Below are 23,235 nucleotides of genomic sequence, written 5' to 3'. Positions count from 1 at the left end.
TTAGATACTATGAGCATCTATATTATCATTATTTAATCTGGTTCTATGTGAATCTTTATATGGGATTCTATGTTAACAGACTTTGTTTTTTATCTAGCCATGTGATTTATCATTTACTAGTGTACTATACTGTCAATCCTTCTTGAAACAAGTATCTGCTCTTCATAAATCTATAGTCTATATGTAAAACTTTTACACTTCTGTGGAAAACAAAATGTTGGTATTAATAACACTATTGTGTAGTCATGTTAGTCTGTTTAAGTTACATCTTTTAAAGTTGTCCGTGTATGTGTGTACATAATGTATTCTCAGAGCTGCTACAATATTTTCATTATAATAAGTTGTCACTATTTTTCAACTAAAATTTCTTTTAAGTCTTGACAACTATGCTACCACTTCAATACCCATATATTATATCATGTACTATAAATGAGTATTTAATCTCCAACATCTTCAGTATTCATACTTTTTTGTGTTCGATGATACACTTAATCTAGTGTTTCGTCACTATTTCTATTTTTTCAGTAGCACAAGTATTTCATTTTGCCTCAGTATTGCTATAATAATAATAACCGGTATCAAACTTCCCCTTCAGTTTGTTTAAATAAATTTAATGAAATATTTATATATTGTTTATGTAACTGAAAATTGTAAAAAATAATAATTTAGTTGTTATGTTCATAATTATAATCGGGCTATGTATTATGTTCACAATTAGGCTACACATTATCATTGTTATGGTTGGTATCCTAGAAAATCACCTAACTCTAAATATTAAATAGTTATTAATTAATTTATTTTATTACTACATAATAATTAAAATTAATGTATATCCTTATTTCCTCTCTTAATCTATTGCCTTCTTCAGGAAAGACCATTGTGGTGGTAAGAGCAGCCAAAATTTGAACCTGAGACTTGTTATTAGTAACTAAGTAATAATCATACTTAGATGATAGTATAGACAATTAACCATGACAACGATTGACATTTGATCACAACAACATTAGCATAAGTACAGGCTACACATTTTGTTCATAATTTTATTTATATTAAGTTGGCTTTCACCAAATATAAAATTCAACTCTACAACTACTTTCACTATATTTTTACCTTCTTCAACTATAGTTGGGTAGAAAATGTCAGTGGCAATGGCAGACAAATCCTCCGGTTCCAAACTCCAGACGTTAACACCATCTGCTACTCCTGCTGCCATGGCTGCCCCTAATGCTGTGGTTTCTGGCATGCAAGATCGAACTGAAAATATCAAAGTTATGCTGAAAGCTATTTCATATAACAATGTAGAGGTTCACACACAGTGCTGAGTAACACTGAGTGTAAATGGTAATTATGTGCTCTCTGAGGGTAATCCTTACTTATTTAGTGACACCTGCTTTTCTCAGGGATTTGAAGTCAGGGTCGTCAGATTCTTTCCAGGAAAATATCAAATTTTTCAGACATCACATGTGCACAAAAACACTCTAATATTTAAACTTTTGCTTAATTTTACTTACATAACACCACTTAAGCTTCTAATCTGACCATAAAGGGTAATACAAACTTCAGAACATGATCCAAGCTATGGTGCTATAGAAACAATCTTCAAACACAGACAAAATAACTTGATTGGATACAATACTGTGTTGAATTTTTATTCATAAAAGAATATTTGAGCAAGCCTATCTTTAAATACAATGAATAAGATAATTATCACCAGAATAAAATGAAAGAGTGGCTGAGCAACACAAAAAAACTGGCATAGCTAAGCATCATGATTTGCATGCACATACATAAACTCAGATAAAAAAAGAGGAGGACATTTTTCCTGCCGTTTCCAACTTTATGGATAATTTTATGCTTTTCCTTTTCAAATTTTCAAACTTTTTCTAATTTTACAGGTGGCCACCTTGGAAAAGATCTTTCTTCCTTCGTGAAAGAAATCAGCTGTTGTGTATGATTTCTAACATAATGCATATTAAAACAGTATTATAAAATAAACACATACAATATACTAACAAATTATCTATTCAACTCTCATCCACTGATATTTGTGCATAACTTCCAAAGAATGATTTAAGGTGCAATTAATTAAGTCTGGTTAATTGAGCATTAACCTCCTTTCATAGAAAGATATTTTTTTACCAACATTGACAGAAACACAATTTAGCGTATCCTCTATTACTTATCAAACAGTTTAACGGACATACAAATAATTGTAAATCTTACAATTTCTACACCATCACAAAAACTTACCAACAGGAATACCTAACAAATCTGCCTGAATCTGCATAAGAAGATTGTTCTCGGTCATTCCTCCATCCACCTGTAGCTGCTTTAAGGGAACACCACAGTCCATATCCATGGCATCAATTATCTAAGCAGAACACACTTAAATTAATGAATGTTGTGGTGTTTAAATAAATTTTAAACTGTTACTCAAAACACCAGTCTGTACCTTAATAAATACATACAAGTTTATTAGAAACCACTTATCAATTATCAGTTTAAATCCAGTATAATTTGTGAATGGATGAAAGTGAAACACCATCAACTGCTTAACTTAGATCTCCAGTAAACATGGGTGGCATACAACAAACTGAGACAATTATAGCCTCATTTACACAGAAAAGTTCTTAAAACAATAAGGATTTCTACACAAACACTTAAAAATTTTATCAAACAGAAAAATAGGCTTAAATCACCAGTTTATGGCTACCACTGGCAACACATTGGATTTATCCAACAGCCACTCAAACAATGACCTCCCAGTACCAGCAACTAATCACTTCACAACAACTCTTAGAGAATCTTTTTTTGACAATTTATGAACCACTGCAGCCTGTTCCTTTTTGACCTTGAAGAAGGTTTCAAAACTGTTGTCCTATCTTTCAGGACTTACTTCTGACAAATGATGCTGTCTCATGAGAATAATATAAATTTTTCCATAGACAAATTAAGGATATGTAATAGTGGATCCTAACCTGTAGCTATAGAGTGATACATTCCAAGCCACCAGAATCACGATGAGAAGATAAGAAACACCTAAGTGTACAAATTCTCTACTCAACCTGAAGAAGTCTGAAGGGCAACACCCCAAATTTAGAATGACAGGATCCTGTGTGCCATACTCAACTCCAGAAAACAGAACTCATCGAGTCTGGAATTATGAACACTCATCCTCACTCTCCAACTGTGTGGGCAAGGTAAACTTCTCTTGTCCCCGTAATTATGAGAAGGACGTGGAACGAACTGTGCTCAACCAAGGAACCAGGATGGGACCACTCTGCATTTGGAATTACGAGGAGACAATGAACCCTCTTCCATGAACAACGTACTGAACCAATATGTATCAAAAAGAAGGGCCATGCTCAACCCAACCGGATAGCCGAGCATCCAATCTAAACCAGTATTACGAGTAGGCTCCTGCACAGGCTGGTGCCTTTCCTACCAACATCTGGTAAAAAAAAACATCCAGGGTAGGAGAGCCCCAACTTCACCCTCTTCTCCAAGAGTGGAGGAAATTCACTTTAACACACTGGAGGAATAACCTCTGTCCACCACCCCAGTGACTGGAAACCAGGTGTGGTAAGGACTCCCATCTTACAATATTTTCATTGTTTTCTATCCATAGTAATGCATTAATATTTTTAGGGCTCAAACAATAAGGCATAAAATCCAGAAATTCACATTTTGACCATAAAGAAGTGGGAAAACGTCCATCTTTATTTTTCTTACTTACTACAACTCTTAATTGTATGCAACCAGATATAGCTGTTTTAAAATTCAGTTTTTCCTTATTTTTTATTAACAACTTCATTATCAACACAATTTCTATAGTTTATCAGTTGTACTTAAGATTTGTTCAAATAACAGTTACGCTGTCTTTTAGTTAGAAATTATGCCAGTTTTCATATATTTCATATCAGAGTTATTTTTCATTGTAATGATATTATGATAAAAGTTCACAATAGCTGACTTAAGTACCTCTATAAGTTTTTCTGAGGCACATTCATTCCCAAGTTATAAATTGGCCGTTTGCAAATAAGTAATCAAAGAACTTGAAAAACACTCACACTTAATACTACCACATTAAGGCTGTCAATTGGTTAAAACTTCTTTGCACCATTGAAAAGACAAGAGGATGGAATTTGGTTCAAACTATAGTGAAAAAACCCATGCACATGGTAACTTTTTATCTTTATGAAAGTTCAAACAAAGATTATATCTGCATTAAGAAAGATAATAATCAAATTAAAGCTGTAAACCCTACTTGTTTTTTACAATTTGTTTATTTTGCAATAGATAAAAAAATATTAATGTTTTTTTCTTTGCATCATAAAATCTCTACGACAAGAAGGTTACTAACCCACTTAGCCTGTTAAATGAAATTTCTATTGCCCAAATATGAATTTAAACTTGTTAATGGGTGAATGGACTTTCAAACATACTTTAGCACTTGCAATGCCATTAACATTTGCTTCAAAGTTTGCTCAGCAATGTGGCAAACAAAAAAAAAGTACAGTCCTTAGAGGAAGTGATGGAGATTTTCCTCAAAGACTGGCCAAGGTATAAAGAAAATTTGATAACAATTGATGTATAAATAAAAAAAAGAATTCAATTATGAAGGATATATAAAGTACGCCATGCAAATTGTTGAACTTCAGTAAAGTAATTCTTATGCATAGTATAACATGATCTTCATGAATTACACAATTTACAGTTGATGAGAGAAGTAGACAAAAAAATTAAATTTAAAATAAACAACTTAGATTCAATATTAAATTCAATCACTGACAACTTATCAGGAGTGATTTTACAAACTACATCATTAACAATTAAATTATATGTGATAATAATAAATGTAAGCTGAAACTGATTAAAAAATGACCACATTTGAGAATTGCATCTGTATCAACAACAGCAATCTAAAGTCATAATGAATTTGTAATACACATACAAACAACTTTTCTGGAAGATAAAAAATTAATAAAATTACACTTTTCCTTCTTTAAAAATATATTTATGTAAAATTTTTTCCCAAGATTCATGCCTTTATGAGCAGGCTTAAACATTATATCCAGCTTAAAACATACATTACAGGGTTTTTGATAAAAATGAAACTATTTGTAGCATCATCAATTAAAAGCTCTAAGAGGATGTTTTAACTAAAACTTATCCTTATCAAATATCTATTGGTTAACATAGGTTAACTGCTTCTATACATCACAATTACATCCATATTATGTTCAATTAATTGAAGAATTTGGTTACTTTCAACAAGTCTATTACTTTTACAATGTTTTCTACCTGATAAACTGTATTATATATATATCAGTAATATTTTTTCATTGAAAACTATTCAAAGTAAATTTACAATAAGTCATAAGTCTATAAACATTGTCTTCTAAGCAAAATGATGAAAATTTAGCTACAAAAAATACCTAGATTATAAATTTTTGATATCATATTAAGAGAAGAAAACAACGAAATATGTGAGATGAAAAATACATTTGGAAACTTTTGCCAAAAAATAATTATAAAAAAAAGAAACTGGCTGGTTTTTGAAAGTATCTTGTGTATATGCTTATATGAATCTACCTTAGTATATTCAGTGTATTTTTCCTCTTCTTTTGTAGCTTTAAATTATCTCATCAATGGATTTTTAATAATAATCATATTTTCCACAATCTGTCTTAACATCTTAACATTATTTATCTTTGTTTTATTTTCATAATCTTCTACATAAATTTACGATTATATTTTTAGAAAACTTTTCAATACCTGTTATTTAAAAGACAGAGTTGGAAATAACTCATTGTCAAACATTTGTTATATATGGACATCCTGGTGTTGAAACAGATAAATGGTAACCTTGTTTCAACATACTAACATGAATCTAAGTACTTGACAAAGATTCACATCAACACGTCATTTCTGCATACCCAATTCAACATCAAACTGTCCATATGTAAAACTGTTTGTCAAGTTTCACTATCTTTGGTTTTAATATGGATATCACTGGGCTAGAATACCTATCCAGGAGAAAGATTTTACCTAATAGCCACACAACAATTTGTGCCTTAGCCACAAAAGATACAGAAAAAAAAATAATTAAATCATTGCAAAAAAACTTGTAGTTGCATTTTAAAATTATAAAAATAAGTTGTAGGATGAGAAAGCACAAGTTTTATGACCAAGAATAAAATTGAAATATATCAAATAGTACCAGGTAAGGTCCAGTTTAACATACAAGTCTAAGTTCATTGATACACATTTTAATTTTTCATTTGTATATCAGAAATATTTGATTATTTTTCAAAGTTAGGCTGTATATTGTAATGTACTATTACATAAGCTGTCTAGAATTCCCTAATAAATATGAGCTAAGTTAAGTTAATACTTTTACATTTGTTCTTCTATTTTTCAGTTCTTCTAAAGTTATAAGAAATTGTCAAAATAATTTTGTTCAGGAAAGATATCACATTTATCTATATTGGGCTAACTCATCATATTTCTTATAAAATGGTGATTTTTATCTGTAACATGATTTGTTTTTATGCTTTTCTTTTCCTATGCTTAGAAACAAAGAGTTTAGGTTCTTACTTCTTCATAGATTATCAATTCAAATATTGTGGAAATTGGTAAAAAAAGAACCATTACAGTGGTATTTGCACTGACTCCCAAAAGAAATTAACATAGTAAGCTGATTGGGCTACAATTAAGTAATATAATAATGAAGCATGTCCTGATTGGCCAAACATTTTTTAAATATTAAAACAATTGACATAAAAATAAATAATATACTAATGAACAAACTGCAACTTGAATGATAAAACCAGTGATTAAAAATTTGTATAGAATCGGGAAACCACAATACATTCTTATTCATAAGAGAAACAGGTTTTTCCAGAAATCATATTATTTTTTCCTTTCAAATTCAGGAAACTTAAGTAAGGTGTGTATTATAAATTCAAACAGTAACTGATAGATTAAAAGTAAAAGGTGAATAATAATAATTGTAGCTATTAATTGGGAACTGATATTGTAAATTTTTCAATTAATTATTTTTTTTAAATTGTTTATGTACTTAAATTATATATTTATAAGCTATTCTTCGCATGACAGAAAAACCTACAAAATTTTTCCATTACCCACAACATTTTGCAATAGCCTGCATCAAAATAAATTTATTACAAAATTTTTAGTTTTAATAAAAAATTACAGTATTCATAAACTTTAATTAAAAACTGATTATATTTGCTCAAAATTTAATTCCAAACATAATATTAACATTCCCAATCAAGCAACAGCATGGATATATGGTTTACCTTCAAAGTATATGGTACACACATTTTTAGGTAACTATGTTAGTTAAATTACTTTATTTTTTGGTAGATAATATACTCATTATGATATTAATGTAGTCCTGATCATGCTTGGAAATCTCTGCACTTACCTTCCAAATCTCAAGTATTAAAAGTAGATTCTTTGTGTAATTTATTCATAGGGAAGATTAAGTTCATTGAGTCTTGTAATAAATATACATGTCTTCTGAATCATAAATTGTTAAACAAACAATAATACAAATGTAACAGAAACTATAAATAAAATTGAAAAGTCCCAAAATTCTTTTTAGAATATTGAAGGAATTTTTAAACAGATGATAAACATTCTCACCTCTTTTGTCTGGAAGCAAACAGCTTCTAAAGTTGCTCTGGCAATGTGAGCTTTGGTTGTGAAGTGAGTGAGGCCTATCATAATACTAAAATCACAAGGGAAAAAAAAAGTTAACTTTTGTATAACTAATATGTCAATTTAAAAATCTGTGTAACTGCTATATGGTAAAAAAGTAGCATTTTCTTCTAACCACAGAAACTTCTTTTATATATATTTCTGTCTGTCAAACATATCCTATTTTGATTTTCACATACTGAAATAATTGCATGTCTAATGATAATGTCAAGTTGTAACTGTTTCTTCATGGCCTTGACTACACAAGTTTTAAAAGTTTAAAATAAAAATAATTTTGATAAATTTATTGTATTACTGTATCTTGTAAATGTCTGAAAATTGAAGAACTTACACAAAACATTTGTCAAAAATGAAAAAAAAACAATTAAATTAAATGCAACTAGTAAAACTCACTTTCAGTCCAAGAAAAAACAAAGACACACCCAGCAATGCAGACATAGAATATTCATGTATTAGAAGCTTTAGGTGTTCCATATATAGTCTAAACTATAGTGTGTGTCAAGGATTGTCTCTAATAGGTATCTAACACTTATTATCATCTTCTTAGTTTCCTACCAAAATACAATGTCAATTTTAACTTTGTGATCAAAGAGTATGAACCAAAATGAAAAAAAAATCCAGTAGCTCTAACAATGTAATCAAATTTTTTTATTGATACATTTAAACCAAGCATGTAGATTTTGACTAACAATTCTTTATTAAAAGTTATAAAAGTCAACTGAAGAAGACAATACTATCACATCTATAATCTGTATAACATAAACTGCGACTCTTTTGAAAGTTTCGGTAATTACAACCTCATTTAAATTTTCCATTATTTTAAATTGAAAAATGTTTCTATAATTTGCAGTTTTTGAGGTTTTCTTTCAACACGAAACTCTTGTGGGAAACTGATGAGGAAACAAAATTGTGTTAGAATGAAATAAGCACTCTCAGTAACACCATACAGTTGGGTTTGATTTCAAATTTTAGACTGTTACTGATCTCCATTCAGAACAGATCACTGTCCTACTAAGCTGTGTTTTATGATGATCAGCAACAAATACATCTTGTTGTGATAAACTGAAGACACTTACCCTCTAGCATCGGACTGCCAGTAAGGTGCATGGAGTCCAGAAAATGCAGGTACAAAATACATTCCACTAGATAAACTGAAGACACTTACCCTCTAGCATCGGACTGCCAGTAAGGTGCATAGAGTCCAGAAAATGCAGGTACAAAATACATTCCACTAGTTTCACTTACAGTCTGAGCTAGTTTTTCTGTACAACAAAGAAAATATATCGTCAAACAAGTGTAAAAGCATTTCAAAAATGAACCTTTCCACATAGTTATATGTAACTAGTAGCAGTAACAAAAAAATTATTAAAATATTTTAATTAACTTTGATTGACATTCAACATCACATACAAAAATAAAAAGATAAGTTTAAAATATTCCAATTATGCAGATTAAGTTACATCCATTGAATCTGAGTATTACAACAACAGAAATTATTAATTCAACACTGATAACAATAATGTGATTGTACAATGTGAAAATAAGCTGCAGAATATAAATCTATAGAACTATTGTATAAAAAGAAAAACTTAACACTTTAATTCTTTCCTTCGGAAAGATTTACCTGGGGCAAGGAATTACAATTGTCTAACAAGTGACAAAACTTAATACAGACCCAGATTCCATGAATAATTACTGAAAACATTAGTCAATATTATGTCCTCCAAAGACAAGGAGAGCTCTGTCAAGAAAGAGAGGTAGAAAATAATTATTGCATACCAATGTCACCACTGGAATTTAAAATTCCCAAGTTGTTATGAAGCCATGTTACACATGCTCCTGCGACAGCAACAGAGCCCTGGTAAAAAAAAATATCACAGGTCACAAAATATCTTTTAACTAAAATTAATGGGCATATTGTTAAACAAACTATATAGAAATCGACATGAACAGTCGCTTGCTTGGCAGAACATTGCTCTGGGAACACTAATGTGCATCAGTGTTACAGAGTCCAAGCATCAACCTGCTTTTCAATCACTTCTGAATAACTTGTTACCTCAGAGTAAAAATACTAATTAAACCTTTGAGATTTCAGGTGCAACATAATAGAAAATTAATTAAAAAACATATAATGAAAATTACTGTGATGTATGCTACAATGAATAATAAGTTAATCTGTATTATATGAGGTGAGACTACTAAGATCTACTTAGTATATAGTTCTGAACAAGAAAATCCTTTGAAGTAATTCAAGACATCCAAGAAATTTTCTTGTTATTGTTCGTTAAGCAGCTTGCATAAATTTTCTTTTTGCTTATGTGAAGTTTACAAAAAAAACCCTACATATAGTAGTTAACTATAAATTATGTTTGTGTGTATTACAAAGTTCTTTTGAGTAATAAAGCAAAATTTCTTTTAAAAATAATATTGAGCTCCACCTAATGACACTAAGCCATGTTTTGAAGATATTATTATACACATCCATATCATTTAACAAATCAAAGTTGTCACTTATATCTCATAGGAGTTGTTTGAAAAAAAAAAATAGATTTGTTTCATCTTATTTTACACTAAGAAAAACCAGGAACTAGATGAAAATGTTTATTTTACTGAATCATTAGAATAAGTCATATCTGAACTTTTTAATACCTTACTTCTTTTACACCAGTCAACATTCAGTAACTATTATTATGACTCTCATCTGACCATGCTCAAAAATATAGTGAAAAAATGAATAAATTATAAAAAGTAGTTCTAATTTTAGTCATTTATAAATACTTATAAAAGATCTATACAAAAAAGTTAAGTTTATAGAAAATCATTACATTATGTACATATTTATATGTGCCTGAAACTGAGGTTCACTAATCAAGCAACAAATTTAAGAAATTCCATATCAAATGAAAGGTATATAGATTATGCTTGAAAGTCTTCTTTGACATAATACTACAATAACAGGGAGGAAAAGGTTTAATATCTAATACAAATTGAATTATGAATACTTAACTATATTTTAATGTGTTAAATAATTATTACGAGAAAGCACAAACTGCTGTTGATTGTTTAAAAAAGTAAGCAAAGTAGTAAGTAACTTCTCCATGTACCGAGCTAAAACTTTAAAGATGAGAAAAAGAAAAAATTGTGCAATCATTATCAGTTTTGTTTTGTAACAAAATTATTCGTTTGTCAACTTCTCCATGTTTATATAAATATAAAGAGAAAATGTACAAAAATAATAATTTTAATTCTGTAATAATGGTTAAATTAAAAAACTGCAACTAATAAAATTCAACCAAAGAAACAAGTTTCTTATTTACATTATTCCTTTAATTAAAGCTTTTAAAAAAACATTTTTTTGAACCATTTATGCACCAACTTGTTAACTGATCCAATACTTTGTGGGTTACAGGATCCCTTATAACAAGTCACATAAAATTAAAAAAATACCATCAACATTACAATTAATAGCATTAATTTCTGCTCAAGTTCCTATGTAGTTCACATAGAAAAAGAATGATTTTACTCAATTTGTTTTCATCAATATGATTCAATACAAAGACCTCACCAGTAGCATACAGTATAAAACAAGTCAGTAATTTTCAGGTTAAAAGGACTCAACCTTAAATGTATATATAATATATACTCACACACATACATTACGTTTCAAATACTTAAAGTAACAACACTTACCTCTAGAGCATAATATGTGGGTTTATTTGGCCCTAGTTTGTAAGCAACGGTTGTTAACAGGCCATGTTGTGACCAAACTATCTGCAACAGCAAACATTATTCTGTAGTATAATGACACATTTGGCTTTTGTCATAATTCAAAAAATGGCAAGAATAATTCATTTTATAATACAAAATTATTTATTCAAAAACATATTACACCTTAAACAATTTGTAAAGGATCTAAAACAGCTTTAAAAAATGTTGTTAACACAGACATAACTTGTTCAAACAAATTACTACAGAATTTTAGAAGAAACTATGTTTACAGTGTAACAAAACACGATGTCAGTTAGTATACAAGGCTACATATTTTGAAACCTACAATAACTAAAATATCAGGAACCTTAGGAGTTAATATACATGAATTATTACCATTTAATAATCAAAGGTAGTATATTACTTCTAAAATATATAAACAAATGAACAAAAACTGGCCAGACCATTTCAATGTTTAAACTTATGAAACATTGAAAGACTTAATGTAGGCAATCATTGAAGTTGTGGCATGCATTATGTTGCTAAGCAACCCTTCAACCTTGATCGCAAAAAAGACCTTGAGACACATGGAAAATTAATACAAAAGCTAAGTATAATAAGTATTTTATAAGATGTAGAATTGTGTAAGTAATTTTTTAAAACATAGCAATAATGAGTTAATCTTTTGGTATACTTTTCTACTGTGAAATCTACATTTTTCAAAAATAAACTTGGTAAAAAAGCAATATCAAATCAAATAAACTATTAAATACCTGTTTTCCTGTGTTGTAAAGAAGAAAACTCCCTGTACCATAACTGAAACAAAAATAAAAGGTACACTTTACAATAAACTCCAAATTATAAAAAATACCCAGTAATTTTAACTCTTCCAGGAGTGAAAATAATCATATTTGTACCACAGAAATAAAGAAGGAAATATATATGTACAAATATACATTAGAAAAAGTTCACTACCAGGCAAACAAATTTCAAAAGCACCATTAACTAAGATCCAAGCTTAATTTACTATAAATTAAGCAACATGTTTAATTAATCAAATTTTTAGAAAATTACTGGTATTCCTAACTTGCCTAGAATTGTATTGCATTTTTCATAGTGCTTAAATCATCTGTAAAAGAAAGTTCTCAATCAAGTTAAAAGAAAAAAAAAACAATTTTATATTTATAAGTTTATGTCTTACGTGTTTTTAGCTTTTCCAAAATCAAAACACATCTGGCCAACCATGGCAGCACTCTGATCCCCAAGAGCCTATAGAACAAAATATATGTCAAAATTCTTCAAATGCGTGAACAACTAAAAAGCAAGAAAGGAATCGTAACATGGAATAAAAGTGGCCAATATGTATAATTAAAAGTCAACTTCTTTCTGTTTGTTTTTCTAGTTCTTAGTGTCTATTAATGGAAAGGCAACTTTCAATACACTTTCCCAATTCACTTAAATTATATTTATGCTTCAGAGATTCTTTCTAGAAAGTTTTTCTTGTGCTTTTGAAATGTTTAGGTATCACACTGAATTATTTTAATGTGGGCGTGTTGCAATATGTACAAAGCTTATTTATTATAATTTTTGTGCAAAGCTACATAAGTTTTAAGCCATTAGATTACAGACAAGACAGTTATTCAACAGCACCCATAGCCCACACTTTGGCTACTCTTATCTGATTAATTATTGGGATTTTACCATCAATTTTACTGAACACCCATGACAACACAGTATAGAATGCATCTTTGCAACATTGGAATGGAAATAATGAATCTAAGAATCACAGTCTTGGCATTTTAACCACTAGGCCATGCCTAGTCCTTTCAAAAGAATACGAGATAGTTTCATAAATAAAGGGTTATAATTTATAGTTTCATAAATTATAACACTATCACATAATCATTAGAAGATATATTTACAATAATTCTGCATTATATACAAAGGAAATTAAAATATTCCAAAAGAAATAACAGCATTGTGTACTGCAAATGTAGATGTAACAAGACACATTGGTTTAAATTACAATGTTTTTATGCAATGCTACATGAAAAATGTTCCACCATTCCAAGCACCCTCTTCATAAAAAGCCCAAGATGTGTATATCCAATAGTCATGGAAGTTCGCCAACAATGAGCAAGTTAGCAAACAGAGATCGCTTGAGCCCAAAATATGAGCTTAAAAGGTGTTGTCATCACAATAAAACTAATATTATCTCACTTGACTTTGTTTTTTTTATTAGTTATTCCATACTCCATTTCAAATTTTATATTACTGAATACATTATTGTTATTTCAACTTTGTTTGACTTTTATTTAGGTTACTTTAGGAATATATGGTTGACAATGATTAATCAAAAATACCAGATTATCAAAGTGGAAGCTTCTCTTTTCTCATGTATAAAATACTGAAAACTTGGTTACAATGTTATACAGCTACCTTTTAAAAAATTAATGTGTATTGTAACATTATTGCAAAAATAATACATTACAGCTAGGATAGAAAAGCTAAAAAAGTATTGTTGACACAGTAATACTATATTATCTGAATAGGTGTTCTAGATCTGGCTTGGCGTATATATATTGATGGTTAGGGCATTCCACTTGTAATCTGTAGGTTACAGAACTAAAATCAGATGCAGAACATGTTCACCCTTTTAGCTGTAGGGGCATTATAATGTGACAATCAATCTTACCATTAACTGGTAAAGAGTAGCCCAAGAGTTGACAGTGAATGCTGCCAGCCAATTATCTTCCCTTTGATCGGCAAATCAAAATTAGGGAAGGTGGCAGATAGCTTTAGTAATGTTGTCATAAAAAAACAGTCTCTAGCTTTCTTCTTATTCATTCCCCTATTGGTTTTTAGCTTTGTATGATAAAGATATAAATATCAAAAGTTTCATTTTCCAAAATAAACTGATGTTATCTAACTTTTATGTTGTTTGATTTTAAATTTAGTCCTCTTGAAGGATATCCAAAATAATAGTTTTTTACATTGACTAAATACGTGTTTGCTTAATAAGTAAAATGATTATTCATTTCCCTCAATTGGTTACAATACATTTGAGTAAATGTTTAGTTATATATACAACACTCAAGGCTCCAACATTGTTCTACACATGCTAAATTGAAGATTTAAAACAATACTGCACTTTCTGAAATATCAAGTCTGGAAAAGTGTCCACAGTATTGTTGTAATAGGTGATTTATAAGTGAATAAATTTTTCATTGTTTCTAAATGTTCGACAACTTATGAGCTTAACTTATAGCTTTAGAGATATCTAGTAACCCATAAATCACTGCTCTGGTACTTGGTGTTAGGTAGCAGGCACTATATATGATGCATTACAGTTCTTTTGTGTGATAACTTAGTTACTCCAAAATAATGTTATTTCATAAAATTGCTATTTTGATATAATATGTAAAAAAGTAGGTATTATGATTGAAAATGCAGATATTCATAATACATATCTTTAAAAAACACAATCTTGAAAAGCTTGTATGACCACTGATCATTAATAAAAACAAATCATAACTATACTGTTAATTTGTTTTCCAAAATGTGAGCAGAAGTCAGAAAATATTACACAATCAACCTACTTTAATGTATCATATAATGGTATTAACATACAGTAGTAGCAGTTTACTAATACCAAATGACAGTTGACTATGGAAAAATAAACACCTTTCCATGTGAAAAGTTAACAGTTACTCAAATTAACAATCTATATTTACTTGCACATTTTAATTTTGTTTTTTAAAAGTGTCTTAAGCTGTATAACAGTTAAAATCAACAACAAGCAGTATGATTTGCATCTTAAAGCAACTGTGTCACTAAACTACCCTGCTCATTGGTCAAGTTTCTCCACTGATATGAAACATTATTTTTCTACAAAGATATATATATATATATATATATATATGTTACCACAAAATCTAAAATATATTCTTAAATCCTTTAAAATGAAAAAAATCAAATATGAATCAATATTTTTATACATTATAGCTTTTACATGATAGTACAAAACATGCAGTGACTTTTCAAAACTGACATAGACAAAAACGTTTTATACCGTAAAGCAAAATGTATATGGTGCAATGCCTCTCCAACAGTGTTGGGGAACAGAGCCATCTAAAGTACAAAATTTAACAATTTCTTTCCTTTTGTTTTTTCTTTAAAGCTACTACACAATAAGTGATTTCAGGGTATTATATTGACAAGATAAGCCAGCCAATGGGGAGATGAAAATTTATGACAAAAATATACAAGCCATAGGCAATAACTTACACCATTAAAATGTATTAAGTTATTATCCAGATTAATTTTACTCTTTTATTTCTTTTGTTTGTTTCTCAAAACATGTTACTGCTCAAGGTACGAGTAATAGGTTGATGCCAAAAAATTGTAACAAAAAAAATGCTCATTTAATATTATGTGATAATTTTTCTTAAAACACACAATTTGTTTGATGTTTTTTTCATTTACCCCTGATATTGGAACTCCTTCCAACGACCCTACAGCTATAGTCCCATAAATTTCTGAAGAACTGCGAATTTCAGGCAATATGCTAGCAGGGATCTGTAAGAAACTATTAATACTAAAACTGTCAATATTTCATTTAAAACTTTGAACATATCATCCGACTAGGTTAACTTTTAAAACTTTACAAATTGAGATTATTTGATAATGTGAAAAATCCTTGGAGAGCAATGTTACTCTAAATAGAAATAAGAAAGCATGTCAATGAAGCACACAGATACTTCTCTGTACCTTACTATCTACTATGTCATACTATAATATCATAATTATTTTTTCATTGCAGTTTCTCTATCAAAGCTTAAAATAGTACTTTACATATAAAGGGTGTATTCATTTTCAACAGGCAACATTATGAAAACATAAAATACAAAATGTCCCAATTTAATTAAAACTCTTATAACACTAATGGTCATCAAATGCCAAATTCTGGGTAGCATCCGATAAAACCCTGTGATAATTATACAAACCATTACCAATATTTATCACTGAAAACTACTGGTTAGTATTCAGACAAGAACCTTTGACATAAACAGTAAATCACAGGCAATAAGTTTTACCACAGAAAAGTACTGTTTAATATCCAGATAAAAGCCTGTGGTGTAATCATATAAATATGTCTATAATTTTCACCACAGAAAAGCACCGGTTAGTATCCAAACAAGAACCTGTGAACAAACATATTAACCACAAGCAACAATAACCTTCAAACTGAATAATTTATACAATTACACATTCAACTTTAAAAACTATATATGAATATGTTGTTGTCCCTGAAGATGCCAGGTTAACCTGGTAAAACATAGTAAATATAAATATCATATTCTGTATATCTGACAATAAACAAATTTAACGTATTCGATGACGAGTTTTAAGTATATATGAGTATACTTACATTATGTACATTATACCATAAAACAATGATAATGTACATTTATTACATAAAATACAATATGTACATCCTAACTAAGATAATATTTTCTGAGTTAGATACAGAAAACCAGTTTCTATTGTTGTTACTGTGGGATTCCCAGGACAATTTCATGCACAAATATGCATTTCTGATATAATGATTCATTTAAACTACAGAACAGGATTCTTTATCATACCTGCAGAGCTCAGGATCCCATGAAAGGTTCTCAATATTCATGAGCATAGTACGACTTGCATTGGTCACATCAGTTACATGAATACCTCCATTTTTTCCACCTGTCAAGTTCTGCATAGAATATAATCAATATTCCCTAAACATTTTCACAGCAACCACCGGGAAATTTCATTTTAGTACAATTAAACTTTATTTTTTATGTGATAAAAAGAAACTGCTAATAAACTTACTAGCTGAAGTGTGAAAAGGATTTGAAGAATTAATTCTGAACTTTGAAAAAACAAAATCAAAAATTAAACTTACTTTCCAAATATAAGAAATAATTTCATATATTGGTTCATTATATTATATTCAGTTGATATAATTATTAAACAACATTTTGATTAAAATGGCAATCAAGAATATCTAATTGTGCATAGGAGAACAAAACATGCCCAAATTATCCAAGAGTCCACTGTCCCAAACAAACATCGTTCCTCTTCAACAGCTTGTGTCACTTCAGGAACATGTTCAAACAACCATCTTAGTTTAACAGCACTAAAATAGGTTGACAATGGTAAGCCACATTTTCCCTTGAAAAGAAAATAATCATTAAAATGAAATTATCTAGTACTTGCCAAACAATAACAACATTGAAATTTGTAACTCACACACATTATGGTTAATAAGTAATTTGTTTAAGATTTGTTTTGTAGTTTTTCCAAGTCTAATTTATTTTAATCACTTTCATGTGCATAAAAAAGAATAATGTATATTTAGCAGTTCAGTAACATGGAACAAATGTAACAGTGACCTTACACAAAAAAACATATTTGCTTGTACCTAGAAAACCTAACAGACTACATACAGTCCTCAAAATTAGTGGTAGCATATGGCAAAGCTGTGGCTTTTTATGATAAATGCTATATATTAGTAGCTGATTAGTAGCTTTTACACTATATCAGTTTCATTAATAAACATCTGTTTTAATCAAAGTGTGTTTCAAAACCAGAACTAAAACACACACACTGTCAAACTATGTGTAGTTTTGTTTTGGATTATAAAGTGTTTTATGGAACAGTGAAGTTTATTACTTTAAATTTGTAGTAATTTGACATATCTTAGATACTTCTTCATTCAGAGCAAGCAGAAAGATAAGTTCAAATTTACATTATTTAAAGAATAAAAAATATCAATGCGGCAGAAGTCTTTTTCTGGATTTTCCTAGCATTAAGCAATTCCACTATTTTCCCACAAGTACTATTTGATTTTGATTTTCTGCGAAAATTGAATATCATGTGGGCAAAGCATAATAAAGTTTATGCTACAGGCTTAACTTGGAAAGCTACCTATAATTTTATGATTCCATCAAAAATATTTAATTAAAATAAAAACTAGTCTTAAGTGTTTTATCTTTTACCTTGGCGAGAATGTTTGGCTTAAACTCCACTTGTGTATTAAGTGAATCTTTAGCTGAAAGAATCTCTTCAGAATGAATGACAGCATGTTCTGTGATGTTGCTTAATTTCCATATCATGACCTTGCCAAAATTAAATGAAACTTACACAAGAAATAATGTCAGAATATCAAAAAATACCAAAGCCTACACGCTGATAAAGCCTAGCCATTTCTGTGAATTTATGTACATGAATTAAAAACTGAAATTGTATTTTAAAATCCAGCATTTTGTGAAAGTATTTTCAACTACTGCTTGCTGTATATCAAGTAAAGTATGTATATGGCATGAATAAAAATGCTCCCAAAATGAGCCTAAGCAACTGCTGAACCTAGAGGATTCTAGTTATATAAGTGCTCTTCTGTATCATTTCAAGCTATTAGATTAAAAAAAAATGTATCAGATGACAATATTCAACACAATGATAATAAAACAATTAAAACCAAATTTTTTATGACAACTAGTAATTTACTTGGTTTGATTTAAAAAAAACACTTATCCTAGGTAAGTGACAAACAACTTCCAATAAATGTAAATAATTGCAGAGAGTCTTGTATTCTGTGTATTGCATTCTACACACCCAAAATACTGTTTAAGACAAAAAATGTTTGCACTGTACTAGTAATGTTACACTTAGTCATATATATATATATAAGGATGCTTAATTACAAAAATCAAATACGAACCAAATATTTAATAGCTTTTACTTAATATTTTGATGCTATCATAATATACATGTTTAAAAGAAGTGTTCTACTTGTTACTGTAGATAACATTCTGTTATTTTCAGTCTACACTAGATGTAAAGCCATAAAAATAACAGATACAAATGCCACAATTAAAGCTGATAAGGTTATTGAAATAATCTTACTGCATTGATATTTGTAAATACAAATAATCCTCATAGTTTTAATTCCACATGAACATGGATATACTGTGCATTTTACTTTAAAACTAACCTTAAGATATTCTTTGTTCTTATTAGGTGTTTTGGCTGTCAGCCTTTCAACAGTTCCTTCTGTTCTATTATCTAGCCATACTGAACAGAAAAAAAGGAAATGGCAATAGAGTATTCAAGCTACATGTAGTTAACAGTCTCTGATATATGCAATAATATGAATACGTCATTTCTTAACACTATTACTTTTAGTAATTACAGAGACAAAACTACAAGCATTTACCTACAAGACAACTAGCATGATTGCAGAGCATATTCTAGATGATATTTTTTATAGAAGTGATTTGTTCTCTTTTTTACAGTGAAAATTAAATATTCATTATCATTTGGGTTTGAAGCATTTTACAGTTAGGCAAAAGTTATGATAAACAATTCTTTAATTCTTGGTTAACTTTTTTAATTTTGTTTCATTTTGGAAGCATAAAAGCTTTTTAACTTGGAAACAATGTGCAAAGAAAATTAGTCATGAACAATAAGGAAATGATACTGAACTAAAATGAATTTTATGAAGCATACAAGCAAACTTTCTTTTGTTTCTAACAAATCGTGTGACTATTATTGTCTTCCATATAATATTTGGCATGGCAGTGGTAGAGAAAGTAAAAATAATATACAAAGTTATCTAAATGTCTCAAAATCTACTGCATAAAAATGATCATCAGAATGTAACAAGTAAAAGTTCATATATGCCGTTTGTGCAAAAAAACACACAAATTAATGCCTTCTAAAACTTATGAGTAATTTTATCAAATACATATATTATGTATAAAGTAAAAAAATACACAATTACTGACTATAACCTATCTTATACAGTAAGTGGAATTATAGCTTCACCTGACATAGAAATTATTTTAAAAACTATTTGTTGAAAAAACAATAAAGCAAACTAACAAAAGTGTACAAACATCATCCATGTTTTTGTAGTTATAAAACTCAACAGCATTTTTATTTCTTTCTCTTTCAAAAGAAATTAAGCATTTTGAAAGACACAATTTTACTGAAAAACAAAAAGAATACAAAACTGTGAGGCATCTACACAACTGCAAACAAATTATGTAATGTCTATACAATTCAACCTCAAATTTTCTGCTATGTGCCATGATCCAGGTAAAGTTTCAAAAGCCTCCTGCTATATTCCAAGATCAAGGCAATATTCTGACTACATGCCAGAATAAAAAGCAATGTTCCAACTGTCTCCAGCTATGTGCAGTGATTCAGATAATGTTCCATTTATCTCTAGCTATGTCCTATGATTTAAGCAATGTTCCAACTATCTCCACCTACATGTTGTGACTCAGGCAATATTCCACTTATCTCTAGATTTGTGCCTGAATCATGACACATAGCTGGAGACAATTGGGACATTGCTTAAGTCATGGCACATAGCTGGAGGCAGTTGAAAATGGCCTGAATCATGGCCTATATCTGAAGACAATCAGAGCATTGTTCGAATCATGGCATATAGCTGGTGATAGTTGGAGCATTGCCTGAGTTATGACAATGTCCCAACTACCTCCTGATATAAGATATGTAATTCCCATTCACTTCATATGTACTTTTAATTTTCCAAGCCTTCATATATTTTATATTCATATAAAAATTATTGAAGTTTTTATCTTCAATGTTTGTTTTCATTCACAATTTGTTTCAATCAGATAAAAGGATGGTCTTCTTAAAAACAACTTTCTACTTCACTTGACTTTAGTGAATGTTTAACCTTCAGAGTACATATGCAAATACTGTAGCACCAAGCAAAGTGCTTCTCTATGACTAACTAATGGTTTTGAATATTTTTAGTTTATACACTTTTTAAAAACACAAACACACATATGAAAGTTGAGCAATTAGTGGAATTTACTAATACACTAATCATTGGACTCATTAATCAATTACATTTAATTATTTTATTAATTTAATCATAACTTTGATTAATCAATTATTTTACAGAACACTAATTGATGCTCATAAGTAATCAATTATATGGATCAATCGAATTAATCTCTCAACTGTAATATACAAGTGCTGCCTACTGATAAATTGAGACAAGTAAATCCTCAGTAAAAAACAACTTAAATCTGGAATTTCTACCTTCCATCAATGCATCTAACTGATTTCATTCCATCTTTAAAATCATGAGGTTATTATGGTCCAATATAGCATAGTATTCACATTAATATTATTTTCACTGGCTGCCAACAAACTTTCTGCCAGTTAATGTGTTTGTATATGTATTAATAAAAGAATAAAAAAATCTCTTTCATGTCAATCTAAAATTTGATCACTTTAATTTTCATGTTTCTATAGTAAAAAATCTTATCTTTCATTTTCTTTTATTGTTAATTCAATTTGAACCATTTCTATACAATTTCTATGAAAAACAATTTTTTTCTCTAACTGTCAGGTTTTTATGTATGGGCAGGGTTCTTTACAGTAGGTGTCTGTGACTTGTTGGCAATAAATTTCAACAATAAACAAACAGCAACACAGTATACTTGTTCTAAAGTAATATACTAAAACATGTCAAACATATATACAAATGTTCATTACACTGTTGGTTATCACAGTTGTATCCAGGGCTTTATTTAAATTGTCTCTTTTTTTTGTCAAATTCCCCACAGCTGGTTCAGTTACTTGAGAACATAGTTTGACAATATAAATTATTCTTCTCTATTCTGTTATTACAATATAATCTGTGATAATTCTACTTTAAAAATTGCCACTATAAGCTCTCTATAGCTAAACTAATAATCACACAATCTAGATCTATCTAACTTGAACTATAAACATAATTCCAATTTTTTTAATTATATTAAACATGGGTATCATTATCTCCCAACAGTTTCAGTTTTACAGTCATCTTTGCTTTTAATAGAATGGTAGCAGAAATATGACAAATATACAGAATCAGCAGAAAATGAAACAAATATGATATACTTCTCAATTAACACTCCTAAACAAATGACTACAAGGAAAACAACTTACCTATTGCATTATATAATGGCTCTCCAGTGTATTTGTCCCATACAATTGTAGTTTCTCTCTGATTGCTAACTCCAACAGCTTAGAGAAATACAAATACAGAGGTCATAGCATAATCAATAGCACAGAATTACATGAGGAGGAAGAGATAACACGAAACATACTTTACATTTTTATAAATCTGAAACTGTTCAAAAAGTAAAATATATGTATTTCAAACACTATAGATCACACCAGTGTATTGCTGACTAACAAGGACAAGGCACTACATTCATGTCTTAAGTAACAAACTTATTAATAAATAATTCATAAAATTAAATATTAAAAGCCTAATAAACATTTTCAGATACATAAATATGTGTTATTGACCTTACATGAAGTAAAACGATACACCCTATTATAAATGTTTTCCTACATATGCTAATAAGGAATAATGATATTTTGGTTACAAATTTCAAAAAAGCAAAATTTGAAAGGATGCGAAAAGAATTATCTGTTGTGAATTGGGCAGCTGAGTTATTTGGAGACACTGATCAGATGTAAAATATTTTAAAGATAAATTTTTAAATATTAAAGGTAAACATATTCTTTATAGAAAGAAATGGGTAGCTACAAGTAAAAAAACCTACTTAGCTCACAAAGGGTATAAAACATAAAATTTAAGAAAAGCATCATAAATCTAATAAATTTAAATTGACTGGTTGACAAGAGATTTAGAAGATCAAGAAAGTTAGTGAAATAGGAAATTAGGACATCAAAAAG

At 29.2% G+C, this 23,235-nt stretch overlaps 1 protein-coding gene across 2 annotated transcripts in view; it reads right to left on the bottom strand.

Annotated features, from left to right (window-relative positions):
- Nucleotides 1–23,235, bottom strand: part of LOC106468459 (glycerol kinase-like) — a 61,407-nt gene that overhangs the window by 32,070 nt on the left and 6,102 nt on the right. For both annotated transcript variants that reach the window (XM_022397390.1, XM_013928889.2), the window contains exons 4-16: nt 22,477–22,554; nt 19,496–19,575; nt 17,536–17,673; nt 17,103–17,212; nt 15,943–16,045; nt 12,659–12,726; nt 12,231–12,273; nt 11,440–11,520; nt 9,529–9,607; nt 8,915–9,011; nt 7,675–7,759; nt 2,251–2,371; nt 1,111–1,254 (exon numbers count right to left, since the gene is read on the bottom strand). In XM_022397390.1, the coding sequence (XP_022253098.1) occupies nt 1,111–1,254; nt 2,251–2,371; nt 7,675–7,759; nt 8,915–9,011; nt 9,529–9,607; nt 11,440–11,520; nt 12,231–12,273; nt 12,659–12,726; nt 15,943–16,045; nt 17,103–17,212; nt 17,536–17,673; nt 19,496–19,575; nt 22,477–22,554 (1,227 nt within the window). The remainder of the gene's footprint in view (nt 1–1,110; nt 1,255–2,250; nt 2,372–7,674; nt 7,760–8,914; nt 9,012–9,528; nt 9,608–11,439; nt 11,521–12,230; nt 12,274–12,658; nt 12,727–15,942; nt 16,046–17,102; nt 17,213–17,535; nt 17,674–19,495; nt 19,576–22,476; nt 22,555–23,235) is intronic.

The sequence above is a fragment of the Limulus polyphemus genome, unplaced genomic scaffold (assembly GCF_000517525.1).
Source record: "Limulus polyphemus unplaced genomic scaffold, Limulus_polyphemus-2.1.2 Scaffold88, whole genome shotgun sequence".
Taxonomy (NCBI): Eukaryota; Metazoa; Arthropoda; class Merostomata; order Xiphosura; family Limulidae; genus Limulus; species Limulus polyphemus.
The sequence above is the reverse complement of the archived record's forward strand: the minus strand, read 5'-3'. Positions and strand labels throughout refer to the sequence as shown.